The following is a 17,227-nucleotide window of genomic DNA, read 5'->3' on the forward strand; positions in this document are numbered from 1 at the left end:
GAAGCAATGTAGTTATTTTAGATTATTTGTTTTTCTTACTCCTCTGTTTGGACATGGTTTATTAATTTTCTTGGGGTATGGTAGGAACATATTGGAAGCAAAGTAGTTATTTTAGGTTATTTGTTTTCCTTAATCCATTGCTTTGTTTGAAATATTGTGGGGTTTTTTTGGTTGTTGTTTGCCTGTTTGTTTTTAATTTTTTGATAAACAAAGTTAAAAAATTGAAAAAAAATCAGTAGAAAAATGGGAGTAAAAACTAAATGACAAATAGGGTGGGATGGGGGGATGGTTTGGGTATTCTCTTTTCACTTTTATTTTTTATTCTTATTCTGATTCTTTCTGATGTAAGGAAAATGTTCAGAAATAGATTGTGGTGATGAACGCATAACTATATGATCATACTGTGAACAGTTGATTGTATACCATGGATGACTGTATGGTTTGTGAATATATTTCAATAAAACTGAATTAAAAAAAAAAAAAAAAAAAAAAAAACTGGTCATAGGGGAGACCCTGGGAATTAAACTCATTTGGAAACCCAACTTCTGATTAATTTATGTCTTGCTCATTTATATCACCTCTTTTAAAGGATGGATTTCAGGGTGCTAATTTATAGAGGTGGTTCTTTCCAGCTTGTTGGAGTTTCTTGCTATGACCATCTTTGGTTGAGTCCCTGAAGAAAATGCAATTATGTTTTTCTCCTTTCCTTTAAGCCACTGTTAAAACATTTAAAGAGGATTGTCTAAAATTCCATGCTATCCTAAATTAGAAACATAAAACAGCTATAGCCATCATTTATAAAGCACTTACACATTACCTGGCCCTGTACTCATGTGTTTGCATTCTCACTTAATCCTTACAACTTTGACTTATGTATTATTATCCCTGATTTGCAGTTGAGGAGGTTTCAGATTAAAACGTAATTAAATCATCTAACATTATGAAGCAAAGGAGCGACAGCGTTGGGATTTGAACCTGGGTTTCCAATTGATCCCAGAGTGGAAGCTGCCACCCATTAGGCTTTACAGAGATTTATAACTACACTAAGTCAAAATTCAGAATTTAAAAAAACAAAGAAAACAACCTCCTCCACCCCTAACTTTTTTCTCTTTCAGGCAGGTAGGTGTTTCGCTCCCTATACTTAGCCTCTCCCACGCCCTCTGCAATCTTTCCCTTTGGCTGCTGGGAGCGTCAGAGATTGGTACTGCAGCTGGTGAGTGGGTAGGTGCAGCCACCATCTGCTCTACAAGTCCAATTGCGCACAAGAACTTCGCACTCAGGACCCGGCCCAGGCACCACAGATTCCAGAATCTGCTGGGGAGCTGGCTAACCCCGCCCCCTCGCGGTGGCGATTGGCTGAACTCATCCCGAGTGCAATGCACAGATTAATGAAGGCTGAGGCCCCCCTGATGTTTAGGGAGGGGTATGTCTAAGGAGGTGAGACCCACTGTGGGTGCGTGAATGGGATCTTCAGTTCTTCCTGCCCGAAAGGTCCTTGAGAAGCCTGTTTGTTTTTCCCGGCGCTTGGCTCCACCTATCCCGTTTTCCCATTGGTCGGGCCTGGTCGGCGGGTGTGTTTCCATTGGCCGGGGGGCGGTGTCTGTTCCTGGCCTGGGAGAGGGCGGGGCCTCCGCCGAGCTGAGCTTGCCCTTGTGTCTGGTGCTCTGTAGAGCTGCCGCCGCCGCCGCCGCCACCGCCGCTGCCGCCGCCGCCGTCGCCGCTGCAGCTCTAGCATCCGGGAGCCGCCGCCGCTGTCGCCGCTACTGCCACTAGCGCTGCTTCCACCACTGCCTCCTGCACTACCAGGACCTCGAAACACCAGGAGCGTGAGCGGCGGCTGCTGCTTGCTTGCTCCCCGTCTCCCCAACCCCTCCCCTCGGTGACCTACCCACTCCTTGCAGCCCTCGCCTGCACCTTCTCCGACACCCCGGCATCCCTGCACCACCTGCTCCTTTAGCCCGGCCAGGCGCTGGGACTTGCAGAGCGCACGGAGAAGGCGAGCACCAAACCTGTGCCTGCCAGACGGGCTGTCGCGGCTGCACCACCAGCAGGAGGAGAAGAAACTATTTCGCCCACAGAAACCAGGTTCTGCGGGTGCTTCGCCGCTGTCGCTTCTGCTGCCGCCGCTCGGCGGTTCAAACACCACAGCGGCGGGGACGGTGGGTCCGGGGGGCGCCTCGAGGAGGACACCGGCGGAGCCCTGCACTCGTGTGTCCCACTCACCAGCATCTCCTTGCCCTCCTCGTTACTCCCCCAGCCCTTTAGAGAAGGGACCATGATTTGGAAACGCAGCGCCGTTCTCCGCTTCTACAGTATCTGCGGGCTCCTGCTACAAGGTAATCCCCGCCCCGCCGCGGGGAGCATCAACTTCACGTCCATTCCCCATCATCCCCACTCCACCCCACATTTCCACACTCCCCTTATCAGTCCCCTAGTCCCCGGCGATTTCCACCCCCCTCCTCCTACTCCCCGGTGCGGCAGGGGGCAGTGGCAGTTTGCACCAGTCCCTGGAATTTCAGACGCTGGCTAAGACCTGATCTCTCAGCAGTCGGCCCTTTACGCGGCCCTTCCGCCTTTTCATTCACCTGAGCTTCCTACATCTCTCACTCTTCATCCCCGCCGACACCCCCTCCCTCCCACGCCTTTTGGCTGGCAACTTGTGCCTTCTCTGAACATTCTTCCCTCCCACCAACCCCCACCTGCCACCTCCCACATCACGCTCCTGACCGACCCTCTCCATCTCTTGTCATCTTTTTAACCTCCCCTTTTCGGGTCGTTTTTTTTCTTTTCCCTTTTACCCACCACCATCGTATCCGTGTGTCTTTAAAAAGTGTGTGAAAGCCTGGGAGCGAGCTACCGAGACGGCGAGAACAGCAGCAGCGGCAGCACAGTGTGCATTGCAATAACATCGCCGGGGGGGAAATGTGTTGTGAGATGTGTCATTCACCTAGGAAGAGAGAGGGGACTCTGTGTCTGGGATGAAAATTAAAAAAATAAAATAAATAAAACCTAGAAAAGAATAAATAAACCCAGAAATTAAAAAAAAAAAAAAAAAACAGAGGGGAGGAAAGGAAAATTAAAAAGACCCAAACCCACTTTATCAACAAATCGACTTTTTATTATTCCGTCTGTGTCGTTTTCATTTTTTTGAGAAAAGGAGTATAGACACCGTAGACACCCTAGCAGTTACTTGACTGCCTCTCTGTCTTTTCTCTGCCGCTTTTTTTCCCCGTAATTAATATTATCCTTTCCCGTGAAATTTAAGAACCCCTGAGACCGCAGTGGAGAGAACCGTACAGAACACTTATTATGGAAATCACTGGGTTTGGATGTGGGCTGTCTAGGGAATTGGGGTGCTCTCTTTCCCAGCCCCTCTCTTTTGGACAAGGGGGGGGGAGGGGGCTATGTGGAATGGGAGGGCGATGCTGATTATGAAATAAATGGCAATGCACGGAGTAGGAGTGCCTGGAAAGAGGACACTTTGGGTGGTGGAGGAGGCGGAGGAGGCAACGTGCTGGGGTAGGTGGACAAGGGCTGGAAGGCGGAAGATTGTTGCTTTGAAGAGTATAGTGATAGGGATGTGGCTTGAGTGTGAGATAGAAGGAGGATGGACGTGAAATGATGGTTGATAGATTTTTGTTTTTTCTTTAAGCTGGTAGAGTCTTGATTTCTTGCTAACCCTCTATCATTTGTATATCTGTGGGAAAGATAAGTTGATCAAATTTATTTATCTCTGCGTAAAAGGAATCTGAAAGTTAGACACACGTAGACCCACAGCCGTGCAAAACCCAATGGGCCTTTGGAGGATTTAAATGAGGTCAATGAACCATCTTTCAGCAAGTTCTTGGAATGCATCCTGTCTCCCACCCTCCTCCGGGATATAGACCGGGGATCATATTTTATCAATGCATATTTAAAGATGTACAAAGAGGTGGAGGGCAGAATTATTCTGAATTGACTAGCTGACCATACGGAGATGTCTCTTAGAATATTTTGTGGTCATTTTGTGCGTTTTATGTTGGATGTAAATTTCAGATGTGTCATGTGCCAGAATCTCCGAGAAAGCATATAACACATTCTCCCTGCTTACCTACCCCTTGTTCCATTTCCCACCACTTACACCCCGTCCTTGCACAAGTAACCCTCTTGGCCGACACATTACTTGGATTTCTAATCCGTGCTGAAACATCCTCCCAGAGACCTCGCTTCACCTCGCAGTAACTTGCATTTCTCAGCTCTGCTGTATGTGGTGTGTGCGCGCGCGCCGGCGTGCGCCTGGTGGGGGAGTGTGATGTGGGGAAATCAGTTAATTTGGTGATTGCGATGAAAATTCGACACCGCTGGATGTGTTTTCCCTGCCAATCTGTGTGTGCTGGCCCCGGCACGTCACTGCACACACTGCTGGGCTGGTGCGAGAAGATTTATTGTAGAGCATGTGGGCAACGGATTGCACTTGGGGGTCGCCTGCGCTCTGGCTTCAACATTTTCCTGTGAATTGTCTATTCAGTGCACTGCAAAATAACTGTCTGCTGATGCGTCTCTCAGCCTGGAGGAGGATTTACTTTCTCTACCTGGAGAGATTCCGTCAACAGCATTTAGGGCATGGGTCTCTTTTATTAAGTATGCAAACTAATGATTAAGACAGTGCTGCTTTAAGGTCAGACTAGGGGGTGGGGAAGGGATGTGGGTTTACGAGAGAAAATGCACCACTGCAACGAGCAGTAGCAACAGCAGCAGGTCCAAAAAAATAAATAAATAAATAAGCTTTCTATACAATAACGAGAGGAAGAGCACAAGCCCAACCATATCTGTTTGTCTGTATACTTATGAGCATCTTAGATCAGCCCATAGTAATACACTTAAGGAGAGAAGAGGATTAAAAAGAAGGGGGAGGGACCTAAAGCACCATTGGCTTGTCTTCTCATGTTTATGGCTGCCTCGCATTTATCAAACACTGTTCCACAGACACATCACACTTTGTTGATATTGTCAGTTCTTGCTCAAATTGCTCATGCCTCTCTTGCCTTGGCTGAAAGCATTGCTTCAGGGTTTAGATTTATGTTTCTCCCACCACCCTACTGTTTTATTAGGACTCAGTTAGGTTGTAAAATGAAGGCTTTATTGCCTAGACACAGATTAAATACTTAGCAGGTTTTTCCTTTCTATGTGAAAGGAAAGAAAGGTGGTGGGAAATAGTGAGCAACTAATGTTGGCTGGATGGAGGCTCCTGTGTCAGCTGGTGGTTATGACTAGGCAAATACTACAGTTAGTCAGAACCTCCTTAGGCTTTCTTAGTCTAATGGTGGCATTTTGTCACCTAACTATACTAATCAATTTATTTATCCCTTGCATTATTATCTCTTTTCCTTTCTTGCAGTCTGCATTATTTTAGACCAGAAGACTTGTTTAAACATATCTTCTTTGTGTTTTAATTTGCTCTGTTTTACACTGCCACCAATTTTTTATTTTTCTGAGAAGCAAAATTATTATCATTATTTGCTTATTAATAGGTAAAGTGATAAACCAGTGGTGAGAATCAAGGCAGTGATATAATGGTGGGGGGAGGGGGGACAAGCAAACAGAAAAACCCAAGGCTGAAATAGTTGTCTATAAGATCTACCAGTTTGTCCTCAAAGGGCCTTTAGGGAATGGATATTTAGATAGAAAATAAGCGTATGTTTCTGACTGAAGTATAACTTTGGAATGTAGACGTAATTTGATTTGATGTTAAGCTATAGGGCATCTCTTTCTTGTTTTTTCCTCATCTGAGAATGAGGAAAAATCTGGGATGAGGGCAGGGGACACTTTAGAGAAATGAATTCCTTTAGAATAAGGAGTGCAAAAGCTTCTGATCTATAACTAAAATCTCTTCCTGACTGTAGAGTAGATCCAATTCAATTGCTAACTCTTGCTGAAGCTATATCCCTTTCCATGTCTAAGGGGGCACTGCAAAGATGGAGAGTGTCCTGCTCAGCACAAGAAACAGTCCTAGAGAGGGCAGGAATAGAGCAAAAAAGAAAGAACAAAATATAACCAGAAAATAGACACATGTAGAGAGACTTGATTTGGTAAGAACTGTATTTCCTTTTTGGAGTTACTCTTACGCAAAAACACATCCAAAGCAAAAACTGGGGTCTTAATGTTATTTACCATGCTAAAAGAAATATATTCAGATTATGGGTCAGTTGGGCATATTTATCACTTACCTCAGGATATGTCATGGATCTCCCCCTACATTTTTGGGAAGCATGTTATAAACATGTCTCTCCCAATTTTTTACTTCTACACATAATATCCTTAGTCTTGTCTAGCTCATTTCACATGCTTAATACAGTTTTGGGATATAGCTTTCTCCTCACTTTTTTCAGTAGCAGCAACTTTGAAAAGTGGAATCTGTAGGTAAGAGCCGATGACAATGACAAACACCAGACACCTAGTATCTAAGAAAATTTCCCCTGCACAAATGAGGTTTTAAACTAATTTGTATTTGGATGTGTAAGTTGTCTTCGTTGTCTTTTCTTTATTTCTACAAGTATTAGAACTCTGGGAATGTAGGCTAAGCATCAACTGAGATACTCCCTTTCTGTGTTCTACACTAGAAAATGAGGTGCTTGAAGTCTAGGTGCCCTGCATTTAAATAGTGAGATAATGTCATTTTCCTTAAAGAAGAAAATCACTGTCTTGTAGAGCAAAATGGAGGTGCAAAAATTTTGGAAGATATCCTGAGCATGCATTTGAAAGTGGTCTGAAATTAACATCAACTGAAAAGAGTTTTCTATTTAAAATATGAGGTCTGTAGGGTACCCGATAAAAGACCCTTTTGTTTCAGTTTTAAAGGATTTGGGGCTACGTTAATAAAATTACATAATACTTCTATCATATTTATGTTTTATTTGGTCTTACTGACATGCATTCTATTATATTTATTAAGAAAGAATCCTAGTTGTAATAAACTTTGTTAAATTTCCTTGGCAAATCCTCACATTTGGAAGCAGCTGGCTGAGTTGGCTGGAAAGGCAGAGAGAAGGAGAATCACAAACCAAGGAAGGTGAATTCACGAGCTGAAGTCTGAAGTCCTTGGTTTAATTTGCAAGTAATGCATTACCCCTTAAAACAGCTCTGGTGTCCACAGATTACTAATTTAAGCCTGAAGGTAAGCTCTGAGCCCTACTTATCTGTTCAGTCTCTTTATCTTCTACTTATTAGGTGCATATTAGTGTTGCATTGAATAATATGTATGTCCTAATTAGTTCTGATGGAGTTAAATGGCTCCTTCTCTTCATAATATCTCAGTGCTCATATGTTAAATAATTTATGGAAGAGTTAATTTTGACATTTGATAGGTTATAGTAGTTTATGAAGCAGTTTTCCTATAGCAAAGTGTCATATAAATAGTTCTTGGTCTATATCTTGAAATTAATTCAATCTGATCAATCATTCTTAACAATAGGATTCCCTACCCATTTTTTTTTCTTATCCTTGTCTAAAAAATCCAAGCTATTTTACATTAAATTAGATCACAAACTCATTCAATGAAAAAATGAAGGGCAAATTTAAATTTACAGATTTAACCTAAAATATTTTAAAAGACAAGTTCATTGCCAACATTTTATTTGAAAATGTCAAGCATTTGTGGAGTGCTGTTCTATAGTACCAAAAAAGGCATCTTCTGCAAATTCCTCCTGTAAAGAAGTGGGTAAGGATTAACCTAGAGCTGTGGCAGCTGAAGCCCCCTGCTGTGTGATGATGTAAATGGCATCTCAGGCCTAATGTGCTCTGCAGCAGCGAACACACAGGAAAGCAGCCATGTGGCATGAGAGAGAAATGGGGAGTCTTTTCATAGCTTGTAGTGGACATGAACGATCCTTTAGCTTTTTATAACCAGAAATAATCTCTAGTATTTGCAATCACATGAGTTAATAACAAAGTAAAAGAGATAAGAATTTTGCTTAGAGATTAATGAAATAAATAAATCCTAATTAAATTGTTCAACATTTTCTTGAAATGAATGGTAAATGTTTTATTTTCATGCAGACTAACAGGAACAAAGGGTCAGTTTAATGAAGATGAATAGCAAAGTTAAAACAGAAATTCTATGCGGTTGTTTACAGGAGTTGGGCCTTATAACCATTGGGCTGGAAAGTATTCTGGTGTCCCTCTCTCCTTTTAGTGACAAAGGAATCATTCCTTTGCTCTTTTTCTTGTTAAAGTGTTTCCTATATTTAAATATACAACAGTTTTCAAAGTAATAGTAAATAACTGTGCAGTGTATGTTCAGATAGTTTCTTTAGTGTAATTTATGACATTTTACCAGAAGAAGTGGAACTTCTGCTATGCCATAGCAGTAGAGATCATTTCCTCTCTGAACAATATGCTCTATCACACAGGCAAAATCATCAAATAGCTCCCTGAAAAAAAAACTGCTGTGGACCAAGGGTTATATACAGACTACCATGGAAACCTGTCAAATAAACCTATCGGATAATAACTAATATATCTTTGTTTATTTTGATTCTATTTCCTGCAGAACAAAATAATTGAACTTATTTGATATATTGATTTTTATTCAAGAAACGAGCCCAGTTGGTATTGTTAATATATTCAGTTTCTATAAACAGATATGAATTGTTTCATCTTAGAATTATATTGTATATTTAGAAACAGCGAGGAAAATGTTCTGCTTCATTAAGTATCAGTTAAATATTGATGCTAAAATCAGAGATGAAATTTTTGAGAAAGGAAATTTTCCTGTCATTTCTTTTTATTAAAATGTTATATATGTATATTTTTTGTATATGCTACATATAGTTACACATATATATGTAGATACATGAATATGTATAACTTAAGCATACCATTATTTTTAAGACTGATATACTTTTTGAAAAAAATTTTGTAAGTACTCAGAGTTTGGGGGCTTTCAGAGATAAAGTATAAGGGAAAAAGTGAGAGTTTATTTTGTTTTCACTTATTTTCTTTTACTCTTTTGATGAAGGTTAAAAATGTAGGTTTTGAAAAATTTTTCTTAGAGCATAATGATAATTAACTTTTCCACTTAATATGCAAAACACACACAAATATTCCCTCATGGTTTACAATTTCTGAGTTTTCAACAGAGTTGATTTATTTTGGAGCTTCCTTTGTGCTTATGAACCTCAGTGATGAAAACCTATTACTACCTGAATAGGCAAGGGCTGATGTTGTAAGGAGATCTACTATAGAGTTTAAGAAAAAGCCCGCCATTAATTATTCACCTTATATTTTAGAGGTCTTTTGAAGTAAATATTAAGAGTCATTATTCAACACTGGAGATAACTCTTTCTGAGTCAACAAATAGTTTTAACCTAAATATTTAAATTATCTTTCAACCATTTCAGTGCTGGAGAGGAAGCCTCTATTTAGTCATAATTGAAGCGTTATTCTGGCGACTAGATACTGACGTCATTAGGGATTGTTAAGAAAATTAAAATAAGCATTTTGTTTCTTTGAGGAAAATAAAATCTTAAAGCCAAGTGTGATTGAATAATTTCATATTATAAGAAAACAAAAGGCATTTTTATAGGTCAAATTGGCTCCCTAATAATTTTTATATATTTTACAATAGTTAATTTACAGGAACAGTGTATTGTTTATCTACAGTCGTCCTTGGAACAGTGAGAAAGCACCTTTTCTGATAAGGATGTGCTGCCAATTGCTAGGTGAATAACTGTTATATTGATTCAGTGTAATTTATAAAGCCAATTAATTTGTTCTTGTAAAAAAATATTTTTAGCTTCTTGGCTTAAAATATTTGCATTTAAAAATGCGAGTACCTCCCATATTGCTTACTTAAACATCAAAGTCTAAAATGTATAGTGTGTAAAATATACTTTTACTTTCTTAATAAATTCATATGTTACGTTAGCTTGTCCCCTGAGAGAAAATGTCCATGACACCCATACTCTGCATTCATTCTCACAAACTTATGTCCTTTGCTTTTCAATCTTAACTATTACACTTATGCTGAAATGAGAGATAATGTGTTACAAATCAGTATATCTGTATTTAAAAGCAAACAAGAAAGTGTACGGTGAATTTCTTATTTAATTGTCATTCCTTTACTGCAGTCTACTTAATATGCTGAAGTCTGAATTGCAACTCAGCTACCTTTACAGTCTCCAAGAACATAATACACACACATACACACACACACCATGCTCCCAACCTGAAAGACCCATTAAAAGAAATGAATGAGGAATGCAGAATAGTTGAGGAAAGGGAGATTTGATAGAGGACATGTACTGAATAACTACAGATTGTGTGTTTTTCCTTCTAATCCTTAGGTGTGTACTCCAATGTTTTAGCACATAGAATATGTTTTTACTTGTTTTTGTTATTATTGCATTTTTGAGAATTGAACCTCTTTATTCTCAAAATAAAAATGGCTAAAAGAGGAGGAAAGGAATGTGAGTCAGCCAGCCAAACACACACAGAAAAACTGGCAAAACCAACTAAATTAGCATATGCTAGGCTGAGTATTTCCCTCTGTTGTTACATAATCCCTTTCTAATAGGAAATCAGTTCTCATACTTAACCCTTTCAGGAGGTTTGGAATTCTCCCACTGTTATATTTTTATTTTTCATCATTTATTTTCTCATGAATTGTGTAAATCATCTCTTGAGGGGCTATTATATCAAATTGTGGTCTTTTTGTTTTTTTTTTTTGTCCTCTCTTCAGTCTTTCTGTATACAAATGTTCCATTCTTTATCCAACTTCAGAATTCAAGAATCAACTTTTCTATAGCATTCACTGAGAGGATCTAATTAGCATTTTAGATTCCCTTTACTCATGTGCAGCTTTCTTTAGAAAATGTATTATTCTATGAGGTTCCCCTAAGGATTCATAATACTCTAGTTTGTTACATGTACTGTGATATTCAGTGTGCTTTAATTGTGCACGTGTCCTCATTTCAAAGCCTTTTCAGGGATCATGTGGGATAGAACAGGGGTCTGGCTGTAAGTTCACTGTCATGTATTAATGTGTAGGTGGTATTCAGAGAAGGATGTTTCTGAAGGCAATTATATATCTATGACTCCAGTATAGCAGGCATTTACTCACATTCTACACTTAACTAGTTACCCTGCCAAGACAGAATGAAATTCACCATTGTGACTCATAATACAGTATCTGTTATTTCTAAATAGTCTTTGCTCTGGGAATAAAATAAAATAATGACTGAAAATGTGTATTCCTTATTCTGAATAGGGATTGTTCATTTAACTCTCTCAAACAAAAAGATGAGTCAGAAACTGTTCCTCTGTCAATACTCCTTTCCTTAACTAGTCCATTAATACATTTTGTTATGGTGGGATTTTGAAGTTATGCTGGTTATTATTTGAAGCTATAGATTTATAGATTTATAGTATTAATCACTTGCAGTCTTCATGGGCTGCCACATGCCAGTGGGTTACCAAATTCGAGAGAATATATTATCTGTTGTTGTTTTGGACACAATTTGGACCACTGTGAAAATACAGAGTAACATTGAACTACTTATATATATATATATATATATATAGAGAGAGAGAGAGAGAGAGAGAGAGAGAGAACATCTTTACATCTTTATTCATAAAGATTTCATTTGTGGAGTGATAGCTACAAGAATCATCTCATTTAGTATATGTCACCATTTATAAGGAGGATGTTTTCCTACATTGCATGCGTTTGAGAGTGCACTTGTATTAATTGTGCTCTTTGACCCTGTCTTATGCCATCAGAAAATGTGGGGTTTAATTTGTAAATACAATTTTTATTTTTTTCCTTTTACTTACAGGAGCTATAATGAAAAGCATTTAGTAAATTGGCATACTAAATATTTTAAACAGTTTTTGTTTCATTATTTGTACACTTCAATTAATTTTGAAGCCATAAGATTATTAGTGGTAGCTTGGAAAGTACTGACAGTGCCCAGGATCCTCTAGGAGTTTTTTTATTGTGAGGATTTCTGACCAGAATCTGGAGTATTTGATTTAGTAGACAAAAAGCATGTTATTTGTCCTTTACTGATTAATTTAAGCATTTTTACCTTCTTACTTCATGAGATAACAAAGTGTTTTATATTGGCTATCCTATGAACTATATAACCCCTTCACATATTTTTATTTTCACGTCTGAATGTTACAGATTTATCTATCTGTCTTCTCAAGTAAAATATAAGCCTCTAGAGAGCAGGGTTGAAGTCTTAGTATTCCATTTTATTACAAGTGTCTATTTAATAGAATGTCTGGAACATGGCTTTATTTTAACATTTTAATTCCACTGATTAGTTCTCCTATTGCATTTAATCTTGACACAATTGTTTAATTAAATCCAAATAATATTTAAGTATTTATGTTACAATTGCCAAAATGACAATACAGTATTCTGAATGGAATAATATTTGCAGTGAATTTTCAGTTGTATGTAATGTTCATGGAGAGGACACAAATGGATACTAAAAAGCATAACGATTCTGAATAGTGATGTACTTTACAAAAATACAGATTTATCCCCTTCGGTCATAGGCAGTTCAAATGTGCCCTGTAAACATTTGTGTCCCCCAGACTCTCCCTGATTTCTCTGGCATAGTAATTTTTATTTTATTTTTATTTTTATCTTACTAAAGATCACCAGCTCCCAAAATATTCCTGATGATGACTTTGGGTAAACACAAGCCCAAATCATTTTATTGTTCTACTTGGAGTAGCTGGCATTTCCGTGTAAATATATAAACAGAGAGGAATTACAAGCTGACCTTGATCTGCCGGATTATCAGTGCAGACTGACCTGCTTTTGTTATTGCCAAGCTACAGAGAAGAGGTTCTCTGATTAGTCCCTCAAGTACAGAATTAGGATATTTTTTTCTCAGTCAACTGGGGGGGATTCCATCAGTTTTATTTAAAGGCCTTAAAAAAAAATTTAAACATTGGTGAATTTTTTGTAATGCTTAGTCATGCTTCCACAATTGAGGACACACGTTTGCTGTGGTTGAATTTGACTTATTTTCCGTTTTTCATTTTGAAAGACAGAGGGAGGTAGGATGGGAATATTAACTGCTCTTTGAAGAGAATTTAAATGCAGTTACTGGGAGCTGACTACCCAGGGAGAAAAGACTTTCTACAATTTGTAGTGACTATATTTTCACATAAAGTGTTTTAAGAATGTTTTTTTCTAAAAAATCATTGTGATATAAAATGTGGCTTTTGTTTAAAAGGCATATAGTTTTTCTTAACATTTGAAAAATCAGTTTCACTGATAACCCTTTGGATTTTTTACTCTCAGTTTTTGGAAAGATATTATTAACTAGGCTAACTAGGTGCTGAAATCATTCTATCATCCTCATGTAGAACTATGTATTCGGTAAATAAGTGTTCAGAGTAGGTTATACTAGCTCAGTTTACAACTTTATCAAGTTGATATTAAGAACTAGATTCTCCCATAGTTCCTATTAGTACCTAAAATCCTGCTTTCCATTGAAACGTGAATGTCTGTATGATGCAAGAGCCATGCAAGAATAACCTCCTTTTCTAACATGGCTGCTATTCAGCCCTTCCTGGTCCATTTCTATATTCTAGTGACTATCAGGTGAGGTAGTTTAGGAGGTAATTTTTGTTGTCTAAGTTGGAACCTCATCTGATGAAGAATTATTTTAATATGTTACTGAATTTTCTTTATTATATTCCTATAAATCTATGGTTAGATGTGACATGTTTTTAATTTTTTAAGGGTAACCATGTAGTATCTGAAAATTGAAATGTGAGAAAGATTTACATCTACGTATTTCTCAACACTGCTAGTCATAATTAGCCATTCAAATAAGTCTCATTTTATGTTAAGAAAGAAAAGACCTTTATCTGATATTTTAAATGTTAAAGCATTTCAGAACACCATTCTTTCCAGTCACCTAATTGAAAACACCATCCATAATATTCATTAGAAGAATGCAGATAAATGCTTTGTCTTTTAAAGAAAGATTTGGTGCTATATGGCAGGAAAAAGAAGTTGTGTGATCAATAACTTTTGCAAACATATTTTTAAAGGTCACATAAAATTTACAGAGGATCGTTTCATGTCTACTGTCTTGCCTTTTCTTCTTAAATATAGAAATGCTATGGATGAGGTAAGACTAAATGGTGGTGTGAAACTGCCATTCTCGTATCATTTCACTTCCATGAAATAGCTAAGATAAAGGTATTGCTAGAGAGCTAAGAAGTTCATAGTTTTAGAGGTCTGGTGAAGGTCACTAAAATCAGATTTATTTTAAATTAATGTTTTGTTTTACCTAATTTTATTGGCTTTACAAGTGTAAACTACCAATAAAGCAGAACAGCTTATCACAGAAGAAAAAGACAGTATTATAATATATGTTGTAATACAACTGTATTTGATGGGTATGGACAAATTGGGAATTCTAATCATTTTATCCTTTAATGATGGTCTTATAGTAAGATGAATAAATGAGATCGGTATTAGTGGTATTTCCTCCTATGACCTTCTCATCACCAAGGTGCACCATGATGGACAATGGGAGTGACTTGGTGTTAGAGGAATGAAGCAATAATAGATACCTTTGATTCTTGAGTGGAACATAGGAAGCAATCATGGCCAAATTGCAGTTAGGCATGAAATGGTAGTGAGGCTGACCTGGTGGGTGTCCTCCATTCTGTGGTGAGAGTTGTCTGTTCTGTAGAGGAAGGAGGTATCATTGGAGGAGTTATCTAATTAAGACTGATTTTTGGAAGTGACCTGCAGCATATAACATACTGGCAGAATTGAGGGACCCAAGTTCTCATTGAAGCCACACCACTATCTTACAGGACTTCAACAAATTACTTCTCTTGCAGCTTAGTTTCTTGTATATTGAGAAGCTGGAACCTCATCTGCTCTTTGGCAATGTATTGTGGAGGGATCTTATGGATGATTGCAAACTGCAGAAATGGCATTTTTCTTTTTACTTTCCACCTAAGGAGGTTTTGTAACAGAGCCTACATAAAATCAACTGCACATTCTTAAAATACTATTACCAAAATTTAATTTTAGTGTTTAAAGGGTTTACACATGTAAACAATTTTTGTTTCTGATATATGTGCCTATATAAATTTCAGAGCTTTTCTTACTCTATTAATATAAGTTTTATAAATTGATTTTGTAGCCATCAACCAGAGTTTGAGTCACACATTCTTTTCTCAATAAATTGCATACATAGATCAGGATTGAAAATTAAATTATTACTCTGTTAAAGTCATTTTTATTAAGTAGTAGACTGAATTGGGTTTCTGAATTTTAAATTTGATTTCACTTTTCCATGAATTGAATGTGAGTGTGTGTAAATATTACTCTAATTATTTTATTCTTAGCCTTTGGCTTTTTTCAGCATAACACATTCATTCACTGATTCATTCATTCAACAAATACCTATTTGAAGTCATTAAGTGCTGGATTACAAGGGAATAAGATGAAGACAGTCTCTACCCTTATGGAGCTTGCAGTCCAGTGGTGGAGACATATAATAAACAAATAAAAACACGCAATGCCTTGATTCTTTCTTCTTCTGAAATAAAAATAAAATTTCTACTTTTATAGTAACATCTTTTTTAACAGCATCAGAATGTGGATATATTACTGAAGATGTGAAATCACTAGTTTAACAACGATACTACAAGCCTCACTGGGCTTTTAAAATTTTTATTTAAGGTGGGATTAAAGAGCTCTCATTTCTTCGTCATTTATCCTGAAAACATTCTCAGTATGATGCCAGTTTCTTTCCTTTTTTTTTTTTAAATTAATACAACTTGAAAGAAGCTGACAAGTGAACAAGAAATATTCAAGCATGCTCTTTTCTAACCGATGTGTTCAAGAGGATGATTCATTTAATTTCATAAAGATTCATTGGGCCAGAACAGTAGATGACCAGGTCAGCAGAGGAATGTAAGGGAGAAGAGGTCTGTGAGAAGGATCTATGTAACAAGCAACAATATTTAGTTTTTTAGAGCTGGAGTTCTGCTTGAGCAATTCTGATGTTACCAGTGACAGTCATTTAAAAAGCTGCTGATGCCTCAGGGAAAACATTTTTAAAGTGTCCTGTCTAGAAACAGTGTTCCTTGTACTGTCTCATATATATTAAAACTCCGTCCCTTGCTTATATTACAAAATATTGTGCCTGATTAAAACCTGTACTACTATAATATGGCTTCTTGAAGAGTTCCTATTAAATGCTGGTCCCAAACCTTGCCTGACTCTCTGTCTGCCCTGAATATGATTGAAATATTAATCATTTGGTAAACAGAGCTGGCGAACAGAAGAGGATACCATGTGAGGACACTAAATGAATTTTATAAACAATTCTTTAAGTTGTAAGAGGGAACATATAAAATCATATGAGCATGCTGCAAATATTCTAGGTCTTTATGTTACTTTTTTTAGTATTTGACTTTAGCTGATGACAGCAAGATAGGAATGATGATATATTTCTAACAGACTGAAGATATTTTTGAAAATTATCATTTATTTGGCCAGTGGTACCCCTGGAATAGTTGATATGTGTGTTGTAGTTGGCAAGGTAACCCTGTGCATTTTTTTTTTTTTGATACACACTTTTGTAATCATAATGGTGGTGATCTAGCATGTGTAATTACTCTATTTAGATTACATACAGCAGTACAATGCACAGTTAGAAACTTTAGCTTAACCATTGCCTTTAATTTTGCTTTTTATTTTAAATGAAACATTAAAATTAAAGCAATTAAAATAAATTCTATATTACAGGGGTAATTTGCACAAGTACAGTTTTAAACTAAATGATTTATTTTAAAAATATATTTACTTTTCAAAAGTCAGAGATGCTTATATATTTGGAAGCTTTTATGGAGGGAACTAGGTGGTGCTGTTCTGTCATCTTTGTGTCTTAGTGGCTTCTTTGGTTCTGTTCTCAATTCATTAAATATTTTCATACAATAAATGTATTAAGCAAGATAACAGTTTTGATGTCATAATGCCATTACTGCCATTACTTTTTATTACTTAACTAAGTTTATATTGATTTTGTGTCTTGTTTTCAACAATATTTTCATACAGGAGATAAAACAATATTTTTTAATCAGCAAAATATATCATAGTTTACAACTTTCCCTATTTGTTTAATATTTAATATATGTTAAAATTTGAAATCATCAGATTTTTATATTAAGTCTTTTTAAAACCTTAGCAATT

The 17,227-nt window shown here is 37.3% G+C and overlaps 1 protein-coding gene across 4 annotated transcripts in view; it reads left to right on the forward strand.

The window, feature by feature from the left end:
- The first annotated feature begins 1,686 nt into the window (after positions 1-1,686).
- CADM2 (cell adhesion molecule 2) overlaps positions 1,687-17,227 on the forward strand; it is a 1,163,401-nt gene continuing 1,147,860 nt past the window's right edge. For 3 of the 4 annotated variants that reach the window (XM_037833793.1, XM_037833816.1, XM_037833802.1), the window contains exon 1: positions 1,687-2,336. In XM_037833793.1, coding sequence (XP_037689721.1) covers positions 2,276-2,336 — 61 coding nt within the window. In that variant the 5' untranslated portion in view covers positions 1,687-2,275. The remainder of the gene's footprint in view (positions 2,337-17,227) is intronic. The other variant, XM_037833809.1, reaches the window with a different exon arrangement.

The sequence above is a fragment of the Choloepus didactylus genome, chromosome 1 (assembly GCF_015220235.1).
Source record: "Choloepus didactylus isolate mChoDid1 chromosome 1, mChoDid1.pri, whole genome shotgun sequence".
Lineage (NCBI taxonomy): Eukaryota > Metazoa > Chordata > Mammalia > Pilosa > Megalonychidae > Choloepus > Choloepus didactylus.